The sequence below is a fragment of the Mustela erminea genome, chromosome 3 (assembly GCF_009829155.1).
Source record: "Mustela erminea isolate mMusErm1 chromosome 3, mMusErm1.Pri, whole genome shotgun sequence".
In the NCBI taxonomy this organism is placed as follows: Eukaryota; Metazoa; Chordata; class Mammalia; order Carnivora; family Mustelidae; genus Mustela; species Mustela erminea.
The window spans coordinates 152,653,133-152,671,664 of record NC_045616.1 but is presented as its reverse complement, the minus strand read 5'-3'; the positions used below and the strand labels follow the sequence as shown (position 1 = coordinate 152,671,664).

The window sequence follows — 18,532 nt, the reverse complement described above, 5'->3', positions numbered from 1 at the left end:
AGCTGTGGTTAACAGAGGCTTTCAGTGGGGATAAGTCCGCTGCATCCAAAGAAACCTGGACCCAGGCCGCTGCACAGACAGCTTCGGGGGGCATGGACACTGCGTATACCGAAAGACATCCATCCAGAAGCTTAGGACCTCAAGGGCTCAATCCTGTCTATACCTTCACATCTGCTATGAGGCCAGCAAAACATTTGTTTAATTAAAAAAAAAAAAAAACAACAACAACAAACCACAGAAACAAAATCCAATGTAATAAACTTTTTTGAGATTATATTTTCCCCTTGTAAAAAATTTAATCATTTCTTAATCAGAATTACCTACAAGTGAATATCGTTTGGAGGGCATTAGAGGATTGACATGAAAGTAAGCTTCATGACTTCTGTTATTTTCTGAGGGAAATAGCCCACAGTGACGCCTGACGCCCCCCCAGGCCCCACCCCACATTCATCTTACAGAGGGAGGTGAGACGGGGAAACAGCGTGTTCCTCATCGGAGATGCCTGTCTATCACAGGCTAATTTTAAAGCGAGTGTTTCCGACACCACGCCGCACAGGTGCTCACCTTGTCAAAAGCCGGGTAGACAGCACGGATTTCCGTCAACCAGCCATATGGCATGTGACCCACAGGGTATGTGGCTGTCAAAATCGCCACTGCCTACAAGAGAAAGAGCCAGCAGTTAGTGTCGGCGTCCCAGGGAGCATCTCCAGTAGCCGCTCTTGCCACGGGCCAGAGGCAGCGGTCTCGGTGCGGCCACCACAGACGGATCACTCCACACTGGGCGAGAAGCGCTGGCCGGCCGCAGGCGGGACTGGGGGAACGGGGAGCGTCAAGTGCTCCACTGCGACCACGGATGGGAGTGGGATCGCGAGCCTGGGCGTTGGCTGGACAAGCTACGATTTGAACCCAGGCCCACCAGACCAGGGACATTTGTTCCTTCCATTGAGCCAAATGGAACCCTCCAGTCTAGCCCAGTTCTGGAGTCCCGAAATGCGATTCTGAGCCCTTTCTGCTCTCCAGGTTGTCTTTGCTTAGGGTTCACGTCTACGCCTCATTCCTCTCCTTCTGGGTGGCTGGCAGTAGGCGCTAGTTGGTGGCTTTATGGTTTTCTCCTTCTGACTCAACTCACTTTTAATCTGTCCGGCCAGAATAGCCCAATTTTGATTTTTAATTTAAGAAAACTAAAGAAATATTTCTTGTGGAAACCAAACATATCCTTCCGTGAAAATGAGAGTTTCTCTTCTTATGCAAATGAAAATGAAGGCGAGTGAAAACAAAGCATCAAACCCTACATTTTGGCAGAGTTCAACTCTAACTAGCTAGTAAAGGAGAAGTACAGGCTTCATCTATTTTCATTAACATTACACTCATGCCTGGAACACGGGTAAGTCCCCAGCTGGGCGAAAACACTACTGTGTAGACCCAAACCTTCCCTTGGTCACCTTCCAGCTGTGTGAAGCAGGGACCCTCTCAGACCTCCCTGTCTGTTCCTCCAGCAGAACCATGGGAATGATGAGATCCATCACAAAGGTTTGCTGGGAGTCCATGACATGTGCATAAATGGCGGACATGCAGTAGATGGTCAATACACGTCTGTCCTGTACCCTACACGCTGAGTCTCTATGCCACTGAGGTCATTTACCTTGGTTTTTCTTTTCTTTTCTTTTTCCTTTTTTTCAAAGAGGAAGATGGAATGCCAGCACACAAGTTAATGGGGTCACATACGTTTTTTCTGAGCAACTTAAACTGTTGGTGTTAACTGAAAAAGCTATTGGGTTGTAAGAACCACCCAAGATGACCTTCGTGATCCAAAACACAAAGTCCAAGAACAAAGTGAGGCAGGAGAAAGCGTCCTGCTTGTGATTCATGTGTGTCCCTTTCCAAGCCCACATGAGCTGCTTCCCAGGACATGGAAACTGGCAGGAGATTCCCGGCTGGAGACACGCCGACGGCGCATCCAAGGGCGACGTGGAAAGAGAAGGCCCTAATGAGCAGCCACCGGCCTTCCTGAAGGCTCCACAGTTCCAGAGACGGAATCAAGTCTCCGGAGGGCAGCGGAGGAGGAGACAAATGAAGTAACTGGATTTGTTCATACCATACTTGAAAGATGGAAAAAATGATTCAACTCTTTCTTTGGAGTAGCTGCCAGTTTCCAGATAAATTTCTTGAGCTGCGAGTGAGTAAATAATGGAGATCCTCATTTGGGGGAGGGCGGACTGCCAAAGAGCTCAGAGAGCCACGATGGGCCGGGGTGTGGGGGGAGGGGCGTACTGCCGGAAGGCGGGGCAGGAACAGGTGAGAGTGGGTTGGGTCGACATGGGGGCCCTGGGCCTCCCGCTCTGGGCCTGGTCACGTCTGCTGCTACACGGCAGAGTCCGTGGTCTTCGGCCACCACAATGTTGGCATCACACTGACTCCACAGGAAAATGGAAAGGCCACCGGACGGGAGTCAGAAAAATCTGGATTCCTTGACCAGCCCGGCTTCTTGCTAGTTTTGCACCCTTAGCCTTGTGCCCATGCCTCAGATCTGGTCAACAAGAAGGATGAAGGAGATGTTTCCTTCCATATTCATAGAAGTAAACAGTCCCACGATTCTAAGAGCCTCTTGGCTTCTGAGTGTGAATGGTCGTCCATTACAATACCACAGAATTACCTGAGTTCTCTAGGTAAATCGGAAACAAGTCTGTGTCCACTTCCCCACCCTCCGCCCCCATTCTTTAAAAGGTGACCACAAGTGCCCCCATCCCTAGAAACCACCCTACCTCAGTAGCTGCAGAACTACCACCAAGGTCCCGGGAAACAAAGAGGTTGACGATTGGCCTACTGATCCTCTGTGTGGCCAAGATGAGCGCCAAAGGCCACCAGAAGCTCAGCATCTTTCTTATGGTCGCATCTCCCTGTGTCAAGAAATGGAGATACAAATTCACTAAATTCTAGAAACAGAACAGAAAAAACAATTCAGAGCCAAAGCTTTTCCTTTTGATGTCAATAATGAGTCAATTCATTGTACTTAAAAATAATACAAGGAAAAGCCTCTGTAGCCAAGCCAATTCAGATTAAAATAAAACGTACAGTGTTATTAGAAATTAACTCAGACAGCTGGCAATTTACCGTGAAATCAAAGCACACATTTAAGTCTGATGGATCCAAATCACTCTTTTCCAAACAGGGCAGTTCTAACCCAGAAAGAACGCAATTCCATGGCCTGGAAAACAGGCTGGAAATTGGTTTTTGTTTTAATCACCAAACTGAACTTAACTCTCAGAAGTGAAAAAAAAATTACTATAATTTATTTCTGCAGCCAGTTGGGTCACAATTGTACCTAATTATTGAGGTATAAATCTATTACCAAGGATCTTATTCTGAAAGCTCTGACAGAAGTCACGTGAATGTTCAGAAGCATAAAAATGAAAGCATGGTCAAGGTGATTTATTGAGAATTCTACAAAACTAAAAGGTGTACAATCTTTAAAGGCTGGCTTTCATGATTTAACTTCGGTTTTGATTCTTCAGAGGGTAAGTCACATCGTGGAACCATGCCAGCCACTTTTATCTCCCCTTGCTGGCGGCTCAGGGTTCAGAGATGGATTGTCACCATCGAGACCCTTTTGATGTGGGTGTCCTAGTGACGGAAACAACTAGATCAGACTTTATTGACGGCCCGCCTCGGATCGAGGTAAGTGGTCAATACAGTTATTGTTCTGTATTATGCCAAGAGTAAGCTGTGCTCAAAGGCAGGATCAGAGGGTGGAGTGTGAGGCCTTCTTCGGGGCTGCGTGGAGTCGTGCGTATCGGCCCCACAGCTAGACGGAAACCAAGCCCAGGGACGTCTGGTACCGATGGGTGGGGTCAGCATATACATGTCAGATCCTGCTTGCACTGATGCTGAAACAGTGGTCGGGCCAGTTGGGGAGGCTTATACCCTGCTGGCATCTGACTCCACTTCTGTCACCTTCCAGGAGGTGGGGGAGCTTCTGAGACCCCATCACTGTCTTCCCTCCCTGCACTCCGAGGTCTTGTATCCTGCGTGCTGTCTGGGCTCCCGTCTAACTGTTGCTTCTGTGTCGCTCTCATCTACGGGATGGGGCATAATGCAGCTGCTTGAGGGCAGAGAGCAGAGTTCTGTGCTGCCCATGGTGGCTACACTCTCTGCTCACACCACAGGAGGCACCCGAATGAGCGACCGTGTCTGGCCAAGGTGGAAAGTATAAAGTACAAAGTCTGGGCTCCTGCTGTGAACTCAGAAATTATCCAAATGCAAGGTTAAATGGGAGCTGTGGGCCCCCAGCTCCTTGTTGATGAATATACAGAACGACTTACTGTTGACAACAGGGGGTATGAAGAACCAAAACTGCTGTATCTACTCCTCAGCCTGACCTGACCCACTGTGCCTCAGTTTCCCTATATGCAAACAAGGAGGCTGCACCGTGACCTCTCCCAAAGCCATTCACCACCCCCCCCCACTCTGTGTCTGCCTCTGGATGTGCCCTGGTGCTGGACATCTCAGGGCACAGGCTTGTATACGGGTCTCCCATTTCCCAGAGGGCCGTCCCCGGATGTACAGACAGGCCGTACCCCCAGCTCCGGTCCGCTCCGGTCGGGGATGATGTCGTGGATGTTCTTGTAGTAGCCCAGGCACAGGGTGGTGCAGCGCACGAGGGCGCCCATGTACAAGGACAGGATGGGGATGAGCAGAGGCTCTCTGCACTCCAGGTGACTGTGCAGTAAGATGGCGACAAACACGACCTGGAGGGCGGGAAAACAAGGACATGTCAGAGGGGAGACGACAGAACCCGTCAACGGGTGTGCCCGCCGGCTGCTGGCACCCTGACGAGGCGGACCTCCGAGTGAAAACCTCAGGGCAGATGGGGGGACAGGAGCTGGGGCCGGGCTCCGTGTGTCCTCAGGGGAACAGCACACAATCGCTTTGCTATTTTCCCCTCCAAGGCTCTTTGATTTTTTTTTTTTAAGATTTTGTTTATTTGACAGAGAGAGAAAGTGCACAAGCAGGGGGAGCAGCAGGTGGAGAGGGAGGGAGAAGCAGGCTCCCCAATTAGCAGGGAGCTCAATGCGGGGCTCAGTCCCAGGACCCTGGGATCATGACCTGAGCCAAAGGCAGACGCTTAACTAACTGAGCCACCCAGGCCGGCCTTTTCTAAGACTCTTTGAAGGCAATGATATATCTAGTTACAATCTCATTACAAAACATCTGGACACTTTGTTCCCCAGACCCCCAAAGATGTGGTAGAGTTTTACCCGCTTGAGCCTGGATCCTGATATGCACATGTAATCCACAACGAAGGCCCAAGTCCACAAGGAAAAAGTAGTGGTGATCAGCGGCATATACAGAATAACAGACATTAACATTTGTAAGATGAAGTTTGCTAAAAATGCTGCAAAAAGCACCAGTGTCAATTATTACAAAACAAAGTCAATTTAAGTTTAAAATACTAACTTAAAAAGTGGAAGAGTTCAAAAAATAGAGTCAGGAGAGATTAAAATAATAAAGTATTAATCTCTACTGACTGTATAATCTCTGAAAAAATTTAACAAGTATTTAGCTTTCCTGTCTATAAAAGTCCGAGGAGCAGCCCAGCCTCTATCGAGCCATCCGGGGATTCACACATTCAGAAGACCACTGAAGACAGAAGACCACAAAAATTAACTAACGGGGAGGGGGACACTATTCTGGAGTTCCACTGACTTTTTAAAAAAGATTTTATTTTTAAGCAATCTCCACACCTAATGTGGGGCTTGAACCTACAACCCCGAGATCAAGAGCTGCATCCTCCTCTGTCTGAGCTGGCCAGGGGGCTGTGAGCTACCGTGACGTTAATGGCCAAATATCCACGGAACAACAGGGATGCAAAACACACCACCACAGAGTGGTCCTGACCCATGGAGGCTTAACCCCAACACTGCAGTCCCAAGGAATCGGCGATGACTGAAAGTTGAAAAGAAAGCTGGGGACCGAGCATGATGAGCTGGATGAGTGCATTCGGTTGCCGGAAGGAACAGAGAACATCAAGGTTATACAGACTTGTGAGCGCAGTAGAAGTATCAGATGTTGGAGGTGGTTTGTTTGCAATGTGGGCTGCGTCTTATGCCAGCTGTCATTCTCGAACCCAGTACACGAGGCCGATTCGGACCGGGAGCCTCAGGCAGGGCTTGGCCACATGGACACAACCAGGCTGCAGCTGCACCGACGACGTGAGCAGACACCAGTTGGGGTGGCACTCACACTCCTGCTCCTGTTCCCCCAAAACGCAGCGGAGCCCACGGATGAAGTCAAGATGCCCGTAACTGGCCCCGTGCCTGTTCCTTTCAAGTGGGACAAGTAGAAAATGCCACTGAAGATGTTGACACAACCTGGGGAAGTCTCACTAGGGACATACAGTATTAGGAACGGAGGACCGGGAGTTCTGTGATGGGGCCCAGACGTGTGGGGATGTGTCTAATGCCTCAGAAGGCTCAACGGAGCCCCCAGGCAAACTCCCGCTTGAGTGTCTCAGCAAGCTGACCGTCCGTCGAGGGTCTCGGCAAGCTGACCGTCCGTCGAGGGTCTCGGCAAGCTGACCATTCGGCACACAGAAACCCACAGTGGGAACAATGACGACCGTGCATAAAGGCTGAAAACTCGCTGTACAAGAAAGGAATACATTGAGGACTGAGCCCTCCATGGCCACATCCAGGAAGGCTCCCAGAGCCGTCAGGATGGCCACGTGAGATGGAGGCCTGCTGGGCAGGGCCATGGAGGAGGATGCGGTTAAGAAGGGAAAGGGGGACACGAGCCAACGAGAAGTAAGTGTGGTGATGACAAGAAGGGGGTGAGCTATGCAGGCCCGAGGGAGGGGGATGCCCTGGGCCAGCGGCTCTTCCCAGCTCCCCATTTAACAGCTCGATGCCGTGGGGCCCAGCACCCATCACAGAGCTTCCATCGTCACTGTGTACGGTACTACTCATCAGTTAAAAATAACATGGGGTCTTCTGCATTTCAGTCCAGAATTATGATGTTGAATCTGGTATTACCACCAGAAACATCAGGTGATTCTCCGAGGAGGAACCTACTCTCCTTGGTAAGGATTTTCCCCAGGAGAGTCTGTTCTGCACAGACCCTGTATGCAGTGCCCGAAAGCCCAGAGGTAAACAAGATCGTCGCAGACTCTCCTCCGGGAGCTGACGGTCCAGTGCAGGAGTGGGGACGTGAACCAGACAGGGACACTGAGGAGTGTCTACTGCGGGGGTGGAGGCAGCGAGGCTTTGCTGGGATGGCCCGGCTGCTTCGAGGGAGGGCACCCCGGTGCCACCTGAATCGAGACCTGCAGCCTCGGCAGGGTGTGGCAGGAGTCCGTGGCAGGGACGAGGGCGTGAGGCAGAGCAAGTCCTCCTGGGCAGAGGGGCCGAAGCAAAGACCCATGAAAGGGTCCTCTGCCACACCAGGGCCCTAAATGGCGTGCCCGTGGAGGGGGTGGCAGGAGCGAGGGGACGAGAGGAGTGCCAGGCCGGCGAGAAGCACGGGCCAAGCGTCTTGAACATTGTCGCCATGACCTGGATTTTGACTGTTTATCCCAGGAACCCCGGGAAGCAATGTTTAAAGCAGCTTCTGAGCAGCGTGGCCAGAATTTCCAAGAGCAGAGATCACTGTGGCCGCAGAGCGGGGGAAGGAAGGAAAGGAGGAGGGGCCAGAGCAGAGGCCGGTCGGGAGACCTCTCTAGCGGTCCGGCCGGGACGGGGGCTCCTTCGGACCCGGGCGAGGGGGTAGTAATGGGAGCAGAGAGCGCATCAAAGATACACCCGAGATTAAAATCAAAAAGGCCTGGTGATGAAGAGGATGGTCCCCAGGCTTCTGACCCGGTGACAGTGCCACGGGTTTGCTCAAAACTGAAACCCTTGATAGAGAAGGTATGAATTTGAGCTTAGGGGGCGCCGAGGATCCGACTGGCATATAGATATGTTGTCTGGTGCTCAGAGGACAGGGCGCGGCTGATTCGGGAATCGCTGGTCCTGTTAGAGATGGCACAGACCTAGGGCGTGAATTAGGTTCTTCTCCAACAGAGCACAGCAAGGAGAGAGAAAGCCTCGAGGACCGTCCACATCGTCCCATCTGTAGAGGAGGGGCCTCCAGGAGGAGGAGACAGAGCAGGCGGGCGGTGCTGAGTTCCAGAGCGAGGCCGCGTTTTGTGCAGGAGCGAGCAGTGAAGGGAGTAAAGAGACGGCCAGGAAGTGGACGGAACCGTCCCGTGGATCAAGTGACACAGAGGTCATTGGCAAGACCTCCCCCACACCGCCCCGGGGAGCCGACTTGGAGGTGGTCAAAGGACAGAAGTAGAAAAGAAATGCAGACAGTGAGCAAAACTCCCTTCCTGGAAGTCTGGCTGGGAAGTAACAGAACTGGAGCCCGAGAGGCACACGGGAGCACGAAAAAGCTGCCCTTGTGGTTCTGTTACAACGGCAGGTGGGTGAGCACGTTTACGCGTCAGGAGAAACGACCCAGGGGAGAGACAACAGGTCTCGGAGAGCCAGCTGGACCCCGTTCTTGAGAAAGTGCAGGTGGAAGCCGCGGTTCTGGGCCAGAGAAGGGGGGCGCCTCGTTTCCCAGAGTGGGGGGAAAACGCAGATGACGCGGGGTTAGGGGGCAGGCTTGTAGGTCTGGTGGCCAGAGGGTGAAGAAATCGGTGGCTTCGACTTTCTCAGGGCAGTGGGAAAGGAGCTCGGCTACTGGGAAGAGGGAGGAGCGGAGGGACCCTCTGACGCAGCTACTGGGTCAGCTGCGGTGAGTGATGAGCGTCCATGCATGGTTCCATCAGCTGCTTGACTTTCTGGGCGCAGGTGGTGAAAGGTGCATTGTGGGAGATTCAGGAGTGCGGCCTGGCCAGGAGGCTGAGATGAAAAGCCAGCGAGCCAAGGGACTGACAGGACGGCAGCAGCGCTGCTGAGCTGGGAGGGAGGCCTCCCGTCCCGGGGCGCTGGGCTGAGTCGGGAGGCAAGGGCTAGGACAGGAGGTCCCAATAAGATCCAGCAACGCCCTGAGATCGCGCCTGCAGATGCTGAGCAAATATTGACCAGGTGATTGTGAAATACAACAGAAACAGCAATATTCTTCATAAATTCTTTGGCAATCTATTGGAATGTAGCACTGTTTTATTTTTAAAGGTTTTGTTTATTTGACAGAGTGAGAGAGGGAGCACCAGCAGGGGGAGCAGCAGAGGGAGAAGAAGATGGAGCAGCAGGCTCCCTGCCGAGCAAGGAGCCCCAGGCAGGGCTCGATCCCAGGACCCCGGGATCATGACAGGACCCCGGGATCATGACCTGAGTCGAAGGCAGATGCTTAACCCACTGAGCCACCCAGGTGCCCCTAGGACATAACGTTACTGACAGTATTGGTGGCACAGAAAAGCATTACTGCACAGGTAAACCAAACCAAGAGAGCTTTCTTGCACTATGGTGAGAGATCAGTTAGCTTAGTAAAATTTTTTTAAAAGATTTGATGTATTTATTTATTTGAGAGAGAGAGAGGAGTAGGCAAGAGCTGGAGGAGAGGCAGAGGGACAAGCAGAGCCCAAGGCTGGGCTCGATCCCACGACCCTGAGATCAAGATCTGGGCTGAAACCAAGAGTCAGACACTCAACCGAAAGAACCACCCGGGCATCCCAGCTTAGTAAAATCTTAAAAAATGGGAGTTGCCACTGAAAGGCTAGGCATTATAAGCTACTTTCATTTTACCATTGGCGATGACTTGCTGTCTCTCTATGCCAAGGTGGTATTGGCAGAGGACTTTGCCTGAGACCTGTCTACTCACAAATTCGGTATTGAACAAAATGCTTTCAAGAAACAGAGGACTAAAACTGGGGGTGGGGGAGCAGGGTAATAAAAGACTTAGGAACGAACATCGCATTTATTCCTCCAAACTTTCAAACTACAAGGTTTAAAATAACTACTTCACCAGGAATAGCTCGGGGCCAGATGGTACTGAATCCAGCTCCCGGCTCTCTTCCCAACCAGATCTGATCATTCTGCACTTGCGAGCCCTCCCAGCAGGCACCGGCCAGGACGGGGTTTAAAACTGAGAAGGAAAATGGCCGTAGGCGTGCTGGCAAAGCATTTTTCAGAAATCTGGTTTTCCCTTCTACTCCTAGATGCTCACTATATTTATCTCCGGCAAAGTGAAGTTGTGTTTTGTTTGTTTGCCCTTAAGAAAACACATATCTATAAATATTCCCTGAGTTGCTGATGCCAATGTTGGAAAAGAGAGGCGCGGCCTTAATTTCAAATTAACTGATTAGAGTGAATAAGGCAGTTTAGTTCATCTCTCAGAGGAGGAATAAAAGTAAGATCAGGACAAAAATCTCTAATAACACACAAAGAAAATTAACAAAGCTATATCCAGAGAGGATGTGAGGGAGTGTCCAGGCATACGCATGTGTGAGCAAACACACACACACACACACACACACACACACACACACGCACACAGTGTTAACGGGGATTAATTTAAATTACTTTCAATACTGATTCTTGGAGTAAATGCAATTAATTTGGAAATGTAATTGTTGGTCTTTAGGGAGGTGCTAATGGTCTGACAGTAGATTACTTCAAAAAGGTGGCCACCAGACTAGCTTGTATGATGGGGGGAAACCAGGCAGAAATGCATGGAAATGCTCACAGACTGGAACTGAGAACTGGGAAAGGAGCTTAAAAATCAGCCCATCCCCCCTCCTCTGTGAAGAAACGGTTCTCCCGAACCCCTGATTGTAGGAACTAGGGCTGATTTATAGATTACGGGAATTAAATCGAATTTTCTGCGGAGATTTTCATGCAGCATCCTGAGTGGCAGAAGAAAGGAAGTAACGTGGAGAGCTGGGGCTGCTGCCAGTGCCGGGCTCCACAGAAAGGGCAACGTCGGCCTTCCTCTCAGAGCTCGTCCAGCCTCCTGGCTCTTGTGAAATGTGGGCTAATGACGCAGGAAGGGCAGCCGTGTGTGGCGTCTACACGAGAAACGACACGGAAGAAGAATTCCCAAGAGCTCCCTCTAGAGCCAAGGGACAGACCGTGTACTGGGAGACCACACGGGGGACCGAGTGTGCCCCCAGCTGCGGCCCACTGACCACCAGACACGTGTGCTGGGACCCGATGGCCAGGTCACAGGCGAGTTCTGTAAGCCTCAGGGCCCACACATCTGACGCTGAATGTCAGTTCCTACCCCCTCCTTCTCGCAGGGTTAGACGTGCGTCTCCTACAAGAGGTCTCATGCTCCCCCCTGTTCAACACACCTTCCCTGACGTCCACGTTCGGCTGGAGTAAGGCAGGAAGGCCCCGCAGAGGGAATGCACGTCAGCGAGGCAGGAGGGGGCTCCGGGGAGCTCCGATGGACACACAGACCGTACTTACCTGAGCGATGACATCGGAGATTGAGGCACATCCCACCAGGAAACTGTATTTGTGTTTGAGGAGAATGCCAGCATGGGTCCACGCCTGCCGGGATGAAGAGAATCTGGCATGAGAGACACCGTCGGGATCGGATGACTTCTGGCCGTTAGGATTTACTGGGCAATCCGGAAATAGACTGCTACAACCCCCACCCCCACCCCAGAACCTTCGGAGCACAGGACAAACCTTCCGTTGGTCAAATGACCATAACTTGGCCTGGTGGCTAGGTCCGCGTTAGATTTCTAAGTGGAATCAGTGACTGCACAGGATTTACTTAGTACAGGTGGTAAGGCGGACCAGGGCACTCACTAGCTTTCCTGGCAGGGAAGCTAGATGGATACCAAGAACGGAGGGAACACCCTCTCTCTCTGGGGCAGCCGGAATGACAAGGCAGAAACATTCACCCTCTGCGAGGCGTGTCATAACGAGGGCTCCAGCTCGGTTCCAAGTTATTATAGTCATTACAGGTTCTCATCAAACCATGAGGGCTCTAACTCTTTCCTTCTCTTCAAGTTGGGGCAGGATCTGATCTGACACTTTGCCTCTGAGGGAGATGAAGAGGAAGGTTCTCGGGGGGAGCAGACTATGGAAAGCCCGGGGAGCCGGTGAGTTTGGAGGTCTGAAGTCCAAGGCAGAATCTGTGTGAGCATCACCCTTCTGACCTGGAAAGGCCACTGCGGACCGACATGGCAGTAACATTTCGTGCGAGCTTCGCGCCATCAGACAAATACGATTTATTCCCGAGGTCTCTGTCGGGACTCCTGTATAGTAGCTGCCCCATCTACTTCCTCCCTCAGCTCACAGGTCTCGAGGTGCCAGACGTGGAAAGAGACGCCAGCTGTCGATAACATTTGCAAACTGTGGCTTGTGGGCCCCTTTGGTTGACCGAAGCCATCGGGATGATAAGCTTTGTGGTTTTCAAACATTCTCTCTCTAACCAGGGGTAGGTGTGCAGGGGTGTGTGCTTGTGAAGATGACCTGGCTTTTTATCAATGTTCACTATTTTGTTTTTCACGAACGATCTCTTACTGCTGGGTCTTTGGGGGCCGCTGATGATGAAACAGAAAAGTAAAGGGTGTTAATCCCCAATGTTCTGGTGTTATGCTGAGTTTTAGAAACTCTCTCACGGCAAAGAAATACAGCTGAAGGGAAACGGAACATAGGGCACACGGATTCACTTTTACTCCCAAGTCCCTGAAATCACATATCACCGTAATTCTTCTGTGTGTCCACAGAGCCCCCATACAGATGGGGGCAGGCCTCAGAGCAGTATTGGGCCTCTGTCTAGGAAGTTGGGCTTCTACTGTTTCCGGATTCCAAGCACTATGGGGCCCCCTTAGGTCAGCATGGGGCACTGTTAGGGAATCCAGTTCTAGGCAATCACAGCCTCTCTGTCCTTTTTTTTTTTTGGAGTACGTGTCCACTGCCAGGGTAAATACAGAGTAAATTTCTTACTTGGTGATAAGTAAGAAAAAGAAAATCCGGGTACCAGTGCTCCAATGGCCCCATTCTTCCACCAACCCTGCCGCCACACCAACTGACAATCAGAGCCTTGGCGTGAAAACTGTGAGTTCAAGGTCCCCGTGCAGACTGGTGGGAAGCAGCCAGAGATTCCATGAGGCCACGTCCATAAACTAACTGCAGGCGGTATAGCACTCCTGATACCATCGGAGAAGGTGGACCACACGCAGTTGACCTTGGCTCATTCCTCCAAGGATGTGGGGGTTGGCCTCACCTCACTGTGGATGGACGCCCATTTAACTCATGCATCTACAGTATGTGAAACTTGAGGGGCAGGGCGCTGAAAAACTGTACAGATGAACGTATTTTTAAGTCTCCCCCCCAAAATAATTTAAAATGGAACCCAAAGAAGAGGTTTATTTCCCAGCATTGGACATTACTGAAGATATGTGTGTGTGTGTGTGTTGTGTGTGTGTGTATATATAAAATACATATTTTTATTTTGGTTAAATCTCTTCTATAATTCTCAATAGCACAGAGGAATAGAGAAAAAGCATTCTCTGAGAACTCTCCCGTATCATGACTAAGAATTTAATCTTAGTGAGCCACCCTTAGTAATGTAGTAAAGCTGGTTACTAAAGTCATGAAAGCCTATCCATATTTTCCAGAAATTCTCATTCTAAAATGCTTTTGGGTGCTTAAGCCACACAAAGGATGAGTTTATCAGAAAGCTGTCCTGATCCCTTGATCCTGACTATATCAGGAAATAACTTTATATTTAAATACAGCTTTCAAATAGGCTCTCTTGCCTCTTGCTAGAACTCTGTGGCAAGTACGACGATTCTCATCAAATAAATGGCCAAGATAGGCTGGTTACGAGTCTGGGGCCAGCTAGAACCCTTCTGTACTGCCGGTAGGCTTATAAAATGATAGAACTGCCACAGAGATCACGATGAGGGTCCCTCAAAAATTAAACATAGAATTATGATATAATCCAGCAATTTTACTTCTGGCTCTCTACCCAAAAAGGATTAAACAGGGAGCTCAAGGAGGTATTGTATACCCATGTTCATAACCCATTATAGAAATAGCCAAAAGGTAGAAATCACCCAGGTGTCCACTGATGGAGGAATGGATGAACCAAATGGGGGTCTACGGTTAAAATGGTAAATTTTAGGTTAAATACACCATCATTTTTTTTTTTTTTAAAGAAGTGTCCACAATTACTCACCATTGCATCCATAAAAGGGAAGGCAGCGAGATATAGGAAGGCCCGTCTCGTTTTGCTGCCCACAGACTCATCCACATGGTGCAGTTTATTGATAATGTAGTAGCCTAAGTCACTATAAGCTGTAAAGGGCCAAAAACCATACAGAACAATATTTAGAAAAAGTTATCTTTTAAGCTTTTTATCTCAAAAGTGCAAAACCAATGTTAGATGTAATATTTGGGTTTCTTTCTTTCTTTTTTTTGGTGTAGAAAAATGAGAAAATTAGATGTGCAAATGGAAAAAAGATCATGTCCAATCTTACCCCTCTGCTCAGCGGGGATCCTGGTGAATGCTCTGGGTTCTAACAGCCCAGTTCTTTTATGGGAATGTGGTGGGCGCGTGCTGTGGGGTATGTGTGTGCTTTAACATGAACGTGGGATCATTCCATATATATATTCTTTTGTAAGCCATGGCCATCTTTCCGTGATTTGCTCCCACATTTTAATGGTTGCAATGAATTCCTTTTTGTGGGTTTACTCGGCATCAATTACTCAGTCTTCTATTATGCATTTAGGATGCGTCCATTAACTTGACATCATGAAAGGGCACTTGATGGATCATTTGGAAGCTAAATGTTTATATGGAGCAGTACTTACTAAGAGGAAATTCCCAGATGTTGATACGCCTTTCTTTTTCTTTTCTTTTCCTTTTTTTTTTTTTTTCAAGAGAGGAAAGGGAAGAGGGAGAGGGAGAGGATGTCAAGCAGACTCCCCGCCGAGTGCAGAGCCTGACCCAGGGCTCAGTCTCACGACCCTGGAATCATGACTGGAGCCAAAACCAAGAGTCGGATGCTTAACCACCGGTGTCCCCCGGGTGCCCCTGTGAATATGTCTTTTCAATAAAAAAATGGAAAGCCTTTTCACCGCTTGCGATTTGTTTTGTTTCACCCTTTGGGAGGAGCGTGCTGGTGTTGAACTGACACAGAGCGAATGAATCGGCAGCCGCAGGACAGATACAAAGGAAGGAAGAGGAAGGTCTTTCTAGCGGATTAGCTGGGCACTCTGGCAGCCGCTGTTAGCAAAGATGAAATAAACTAAGAGATTTTCACCTCATTGATAGATGATTAGACTATATCGAAAACCAACAATCTTTGTGTTTTCATACCGTTTTACATGGCGGTTTAATAGCACCATTCCTGCTGTTTTCATTTTTCTATAAATACGAATATTAATGCAGTGGACAACTATAAAGCTGCTTTGAAATCGGAACGGAGACAGAATGCAGCGAGAGTCTCATTTTAGGTGAATAATAAGACCCTTCTCTCCACTTCAAAGTGTGGGGGATGACTTGGACCCCTGTGAACTAAGAAGAAACCGATAGTAAAGAAAGAAGCTTCCACTCCTTTTCGGCGGTTAGTCCTGCCTCATGAGAACTTTCAGCCAAGTCTTCAGTATGATCTCATGGATATTTACATGCACAAGTGGGAATCCCAGATGGGGAAGGAAAGCGATTTCGAGGCGTGGGGGTGTGGAGCGGGCAGGACATCCCGAGAACGGGGGGATGGGAGAGGCCCTCTAAGGAGGGGCAGGGGGAGAACCAAAAGGTGAGCCGCCAGGGGAGCAAACATGTCAGGTGTGGGGCATGGTGGGGCCAGCCGAGCCACTGAGGCAGCGAGAAGGGAAATCCGGGAGGGAGCGTGTCGCAGGGCAGAAAGAGCAAAGACCTGGGGAGTTGGGACGAGGAGGGCAGGACGCAGCTGTGAGGTCCACGCTGGGATCCGAGGGCGCACAGACGAGATTAGACGAGCAGATTAGAGAAAGCTTGAGCTGACCCTGGGAGGCTCAGGGGAGGGGCAGGGCGGGAGCCCCACAGCCCACCTTCCCCGCCTGGTGCGAGGCGCTCGGAGCCAGGGAAAGCGGACAGATGGAGACTCGAGGCCCTGGTGAAGACGTTCCTTAAGCGGGTGAATGGTGTACTTGGGGCACTGAAACCCGCAGGTTTTGTCTCAGAGTTTATTGTTGCTGCTGATCACATGTACATTCGTTTCATTCAGCCGGGAACCAGCCACTGTGCTGGGGCCTGCCAGGGGTGTACTCATCCCCAGCCCAAAGACTGTCCCACCCTCGCGGACAGAAGCTGCTGGCAGGTCAAGGCAGCCGAGCTGGCTGAGACGGGCAATGCCGTGCCAGGGGCGAGAGCTGGGCAGCTAGGAATAGCTGATGGGCTGAAATTCCAGGGTCAAGGTTAGAGCCCACAGACAAGGCCACGGAGTGCACTTGATGGACTCTGAGAGCAGGGAAGGCCGAGATCTAGAGGTGAGACAGGATGAGTGAGCCCTGTCCCTGGGGACGGCAAAATGTGACCTTCTTCGGTGACAGGGTCATTGCAGCTCTAATTAGGAAAGATGAGGTCACACTGGAGCAGCGTGGGCCCCCAATCCGATATAACTGGGATCCTTTTAAGAAGGGGAAATCTGGACCCAGAGGTGGACACTACACAAGGAGAACGCCTCACGGATGTGAAGGCAGAGATGGGGGGCGGGGTGGGGGATGCGTCCACACCCCCAGGAAGGCTCAAGGTTGCCAGCAAGCCACCGAAGCTCCCAGAGAGTCCCGGGGTGGGCATCAACCCCGCTGACAGCTTGATCGTCCAGCCTCCAGCCCTGGGAGATGATATATTTCCCTTGTCTCAGCTCCCAGTCTGTGGTGCATCATTAGCACAAGCCCAGCAAAGTCACACAGGCGGCTTCTGAGAACGGGAGAATTTTTTTCCCGGGAGACTCTGGGACCCACGAGTCTGAGCTGCCGAGAGCCCGGCGTGCCATCTGCTTGTGAGGCCCCGGACGGCACGGAGATCAATACATATCTGCTTCTCTACCTTCTGCAGATAGACCTCTGTGTACCTACTGATTAGAATATTTTAGTGAAAATGTCAAAAACAGTGCCTCTAAGCGAGAGGATAAGGAAGACGGACTGAAGGAGGCTGGGTGGTGAGCTCCGTGGGCCAAGCTTTCTGACTCTGCCTCTCCTGCCCCTTTGCTTTTTCTAGCCTGCAGCTGGTCCTGCGCTCCTGTGCCCTTGAGCTGTTTCTGGCTGGAGCCGTTGGCTGGGGGTAATTTGTTGAAAGTGCTTTGCACAGAGTCCATAATTACCAGGCTGGCTGCCCTAACATTCAGGGACGGTCGACTTCTATCAACTGCCCCACCTCGACTGTTCTGAGACAGCTTCTATTCCTTCTGAAGGGCAGAACACTCAAAAGAAAAATTAAACAAGGCTTCTGAACAAGACGTAAACAGATTTCATGACGTGGCCGCAGCAGGGAGGACACAGGCCTGACCTTTTTACAGGTAGACAGCTTTCGACCCCACCCAAAGGAGAAGAAGCCAGAAGGGCCATTCAAATCCCCAGCTCTTCTGCCCTGGGCCCATCAGGGTGACCGACTCTTTCCAGAATGAGTGGTTCTCAGGCTTGCTCACCTAGTAGTTATCCGCGCCTGTTGCAAAATGCCTCGAAATATTAATACTAATCAAGGCAAGTCTATACACCTCTTTTCCTCTGGGAATTGAGGGGAAAGCCTTCTTCTGATTCTAGTAAGAGAATAATACGTGCATTTCCAAGAGGTGATTTGAGAACCTTTATTCTCATTCAAATTCCTAAGTTCCCATGCTTAAAAGTCTTAAAAGTATTCCTGCGACCCTGGTGGCGGGTATTAAGGAGGCACATATTGCATGGAGCACTGGGTGTGGTGCATAAACAATGAATCTTGGAACACTGAAAATAAAAATTAAATTTAAAAAAATAATAAGGAGGGGCACCTGGGTGGCTCAGTGGGTTAAGCCTCTGCCTTCAGCTCAGGTCATGATCTCAGGGTCCTAGGATCGAGCCCCACATCGGGTGCTCTACTCAGCAGGGAGCCTGCTTCCTCCTCTCTCTCTGCCTGCCTCTCTGCTCACTTGTGATCTCTGTCTGTCAAGTAAATAAATAAAATCTTAAAAAAAAAAAAAGGAAAAAAAAAGTACTACTGATTATGCCATGGACTTCTCTGTTTACTACTAGGCTTTTCACAGAGGCAGATAACCTGACCCCCTGTGTTTCTAATTAATCATTTCAAAAGTGTGTGTGCTTCTATGGCTGATATTTAAATCACTTCCACACATAGGGTCGAACAACTTTTACGCATAAGGCACTGTGCCAGCAAACCCGGCTGTGCAGAGGCTGCGTACTGGCACGGGCGTGGGACACAGACATAGGACACTCCTCTAGAGTCCCCATTGTGCAACCGTTATCTGGAACATACAGGTGTGGGAAGTACAAGCGTCACCCAGGCCTTGGAAATATATCGTAAATCCACGCATAAAGTAAGTACAGTGTATGTGAGATTTTAACACAAGAACGTAAATGTGATCTCACTGGTGTCGAGTCTCTGTGGAGTGGGT

The 18,532-nt window shown here is 50.2% G+C and overlaps 1 protein-coding gene across 1 annotated transcript in view; it reads right to left on the bottom strand.

The window, feature by feature from the left end:
• Nucleotides 1-18,532, bottom strand: part of ANKH (ANKH inorganic pyrophosphate transport regulator) — a 128,078-nt gene that overhangs the window by 31,794 nt on the left and 77,752 nt on the right. Inside the window, exons 3-7 of the mRNA XM_032337734.1 lie at nt 14,119-14,237; nt 11,388-11,471; nt 4,575-4,745; nt 2,763-2,897; nt 565-657 (exon numbers count right to left, since the gene is read on the bottom strand). Coding sequence (XP_032193625.1) covers nt 565-657; nt 2,763-2,897; nt 4,575-4,745; nt 11,388-11,471; nt 14,119-14,237 — 602 coding nt within the window. The remainder of the gene's footprint in view (nt 1-564; nt 658-2,762; nt 2,898-4,574; nt 4,746-11,387; nt 11,472-14,118; nt 14,238-18,532) is intronic.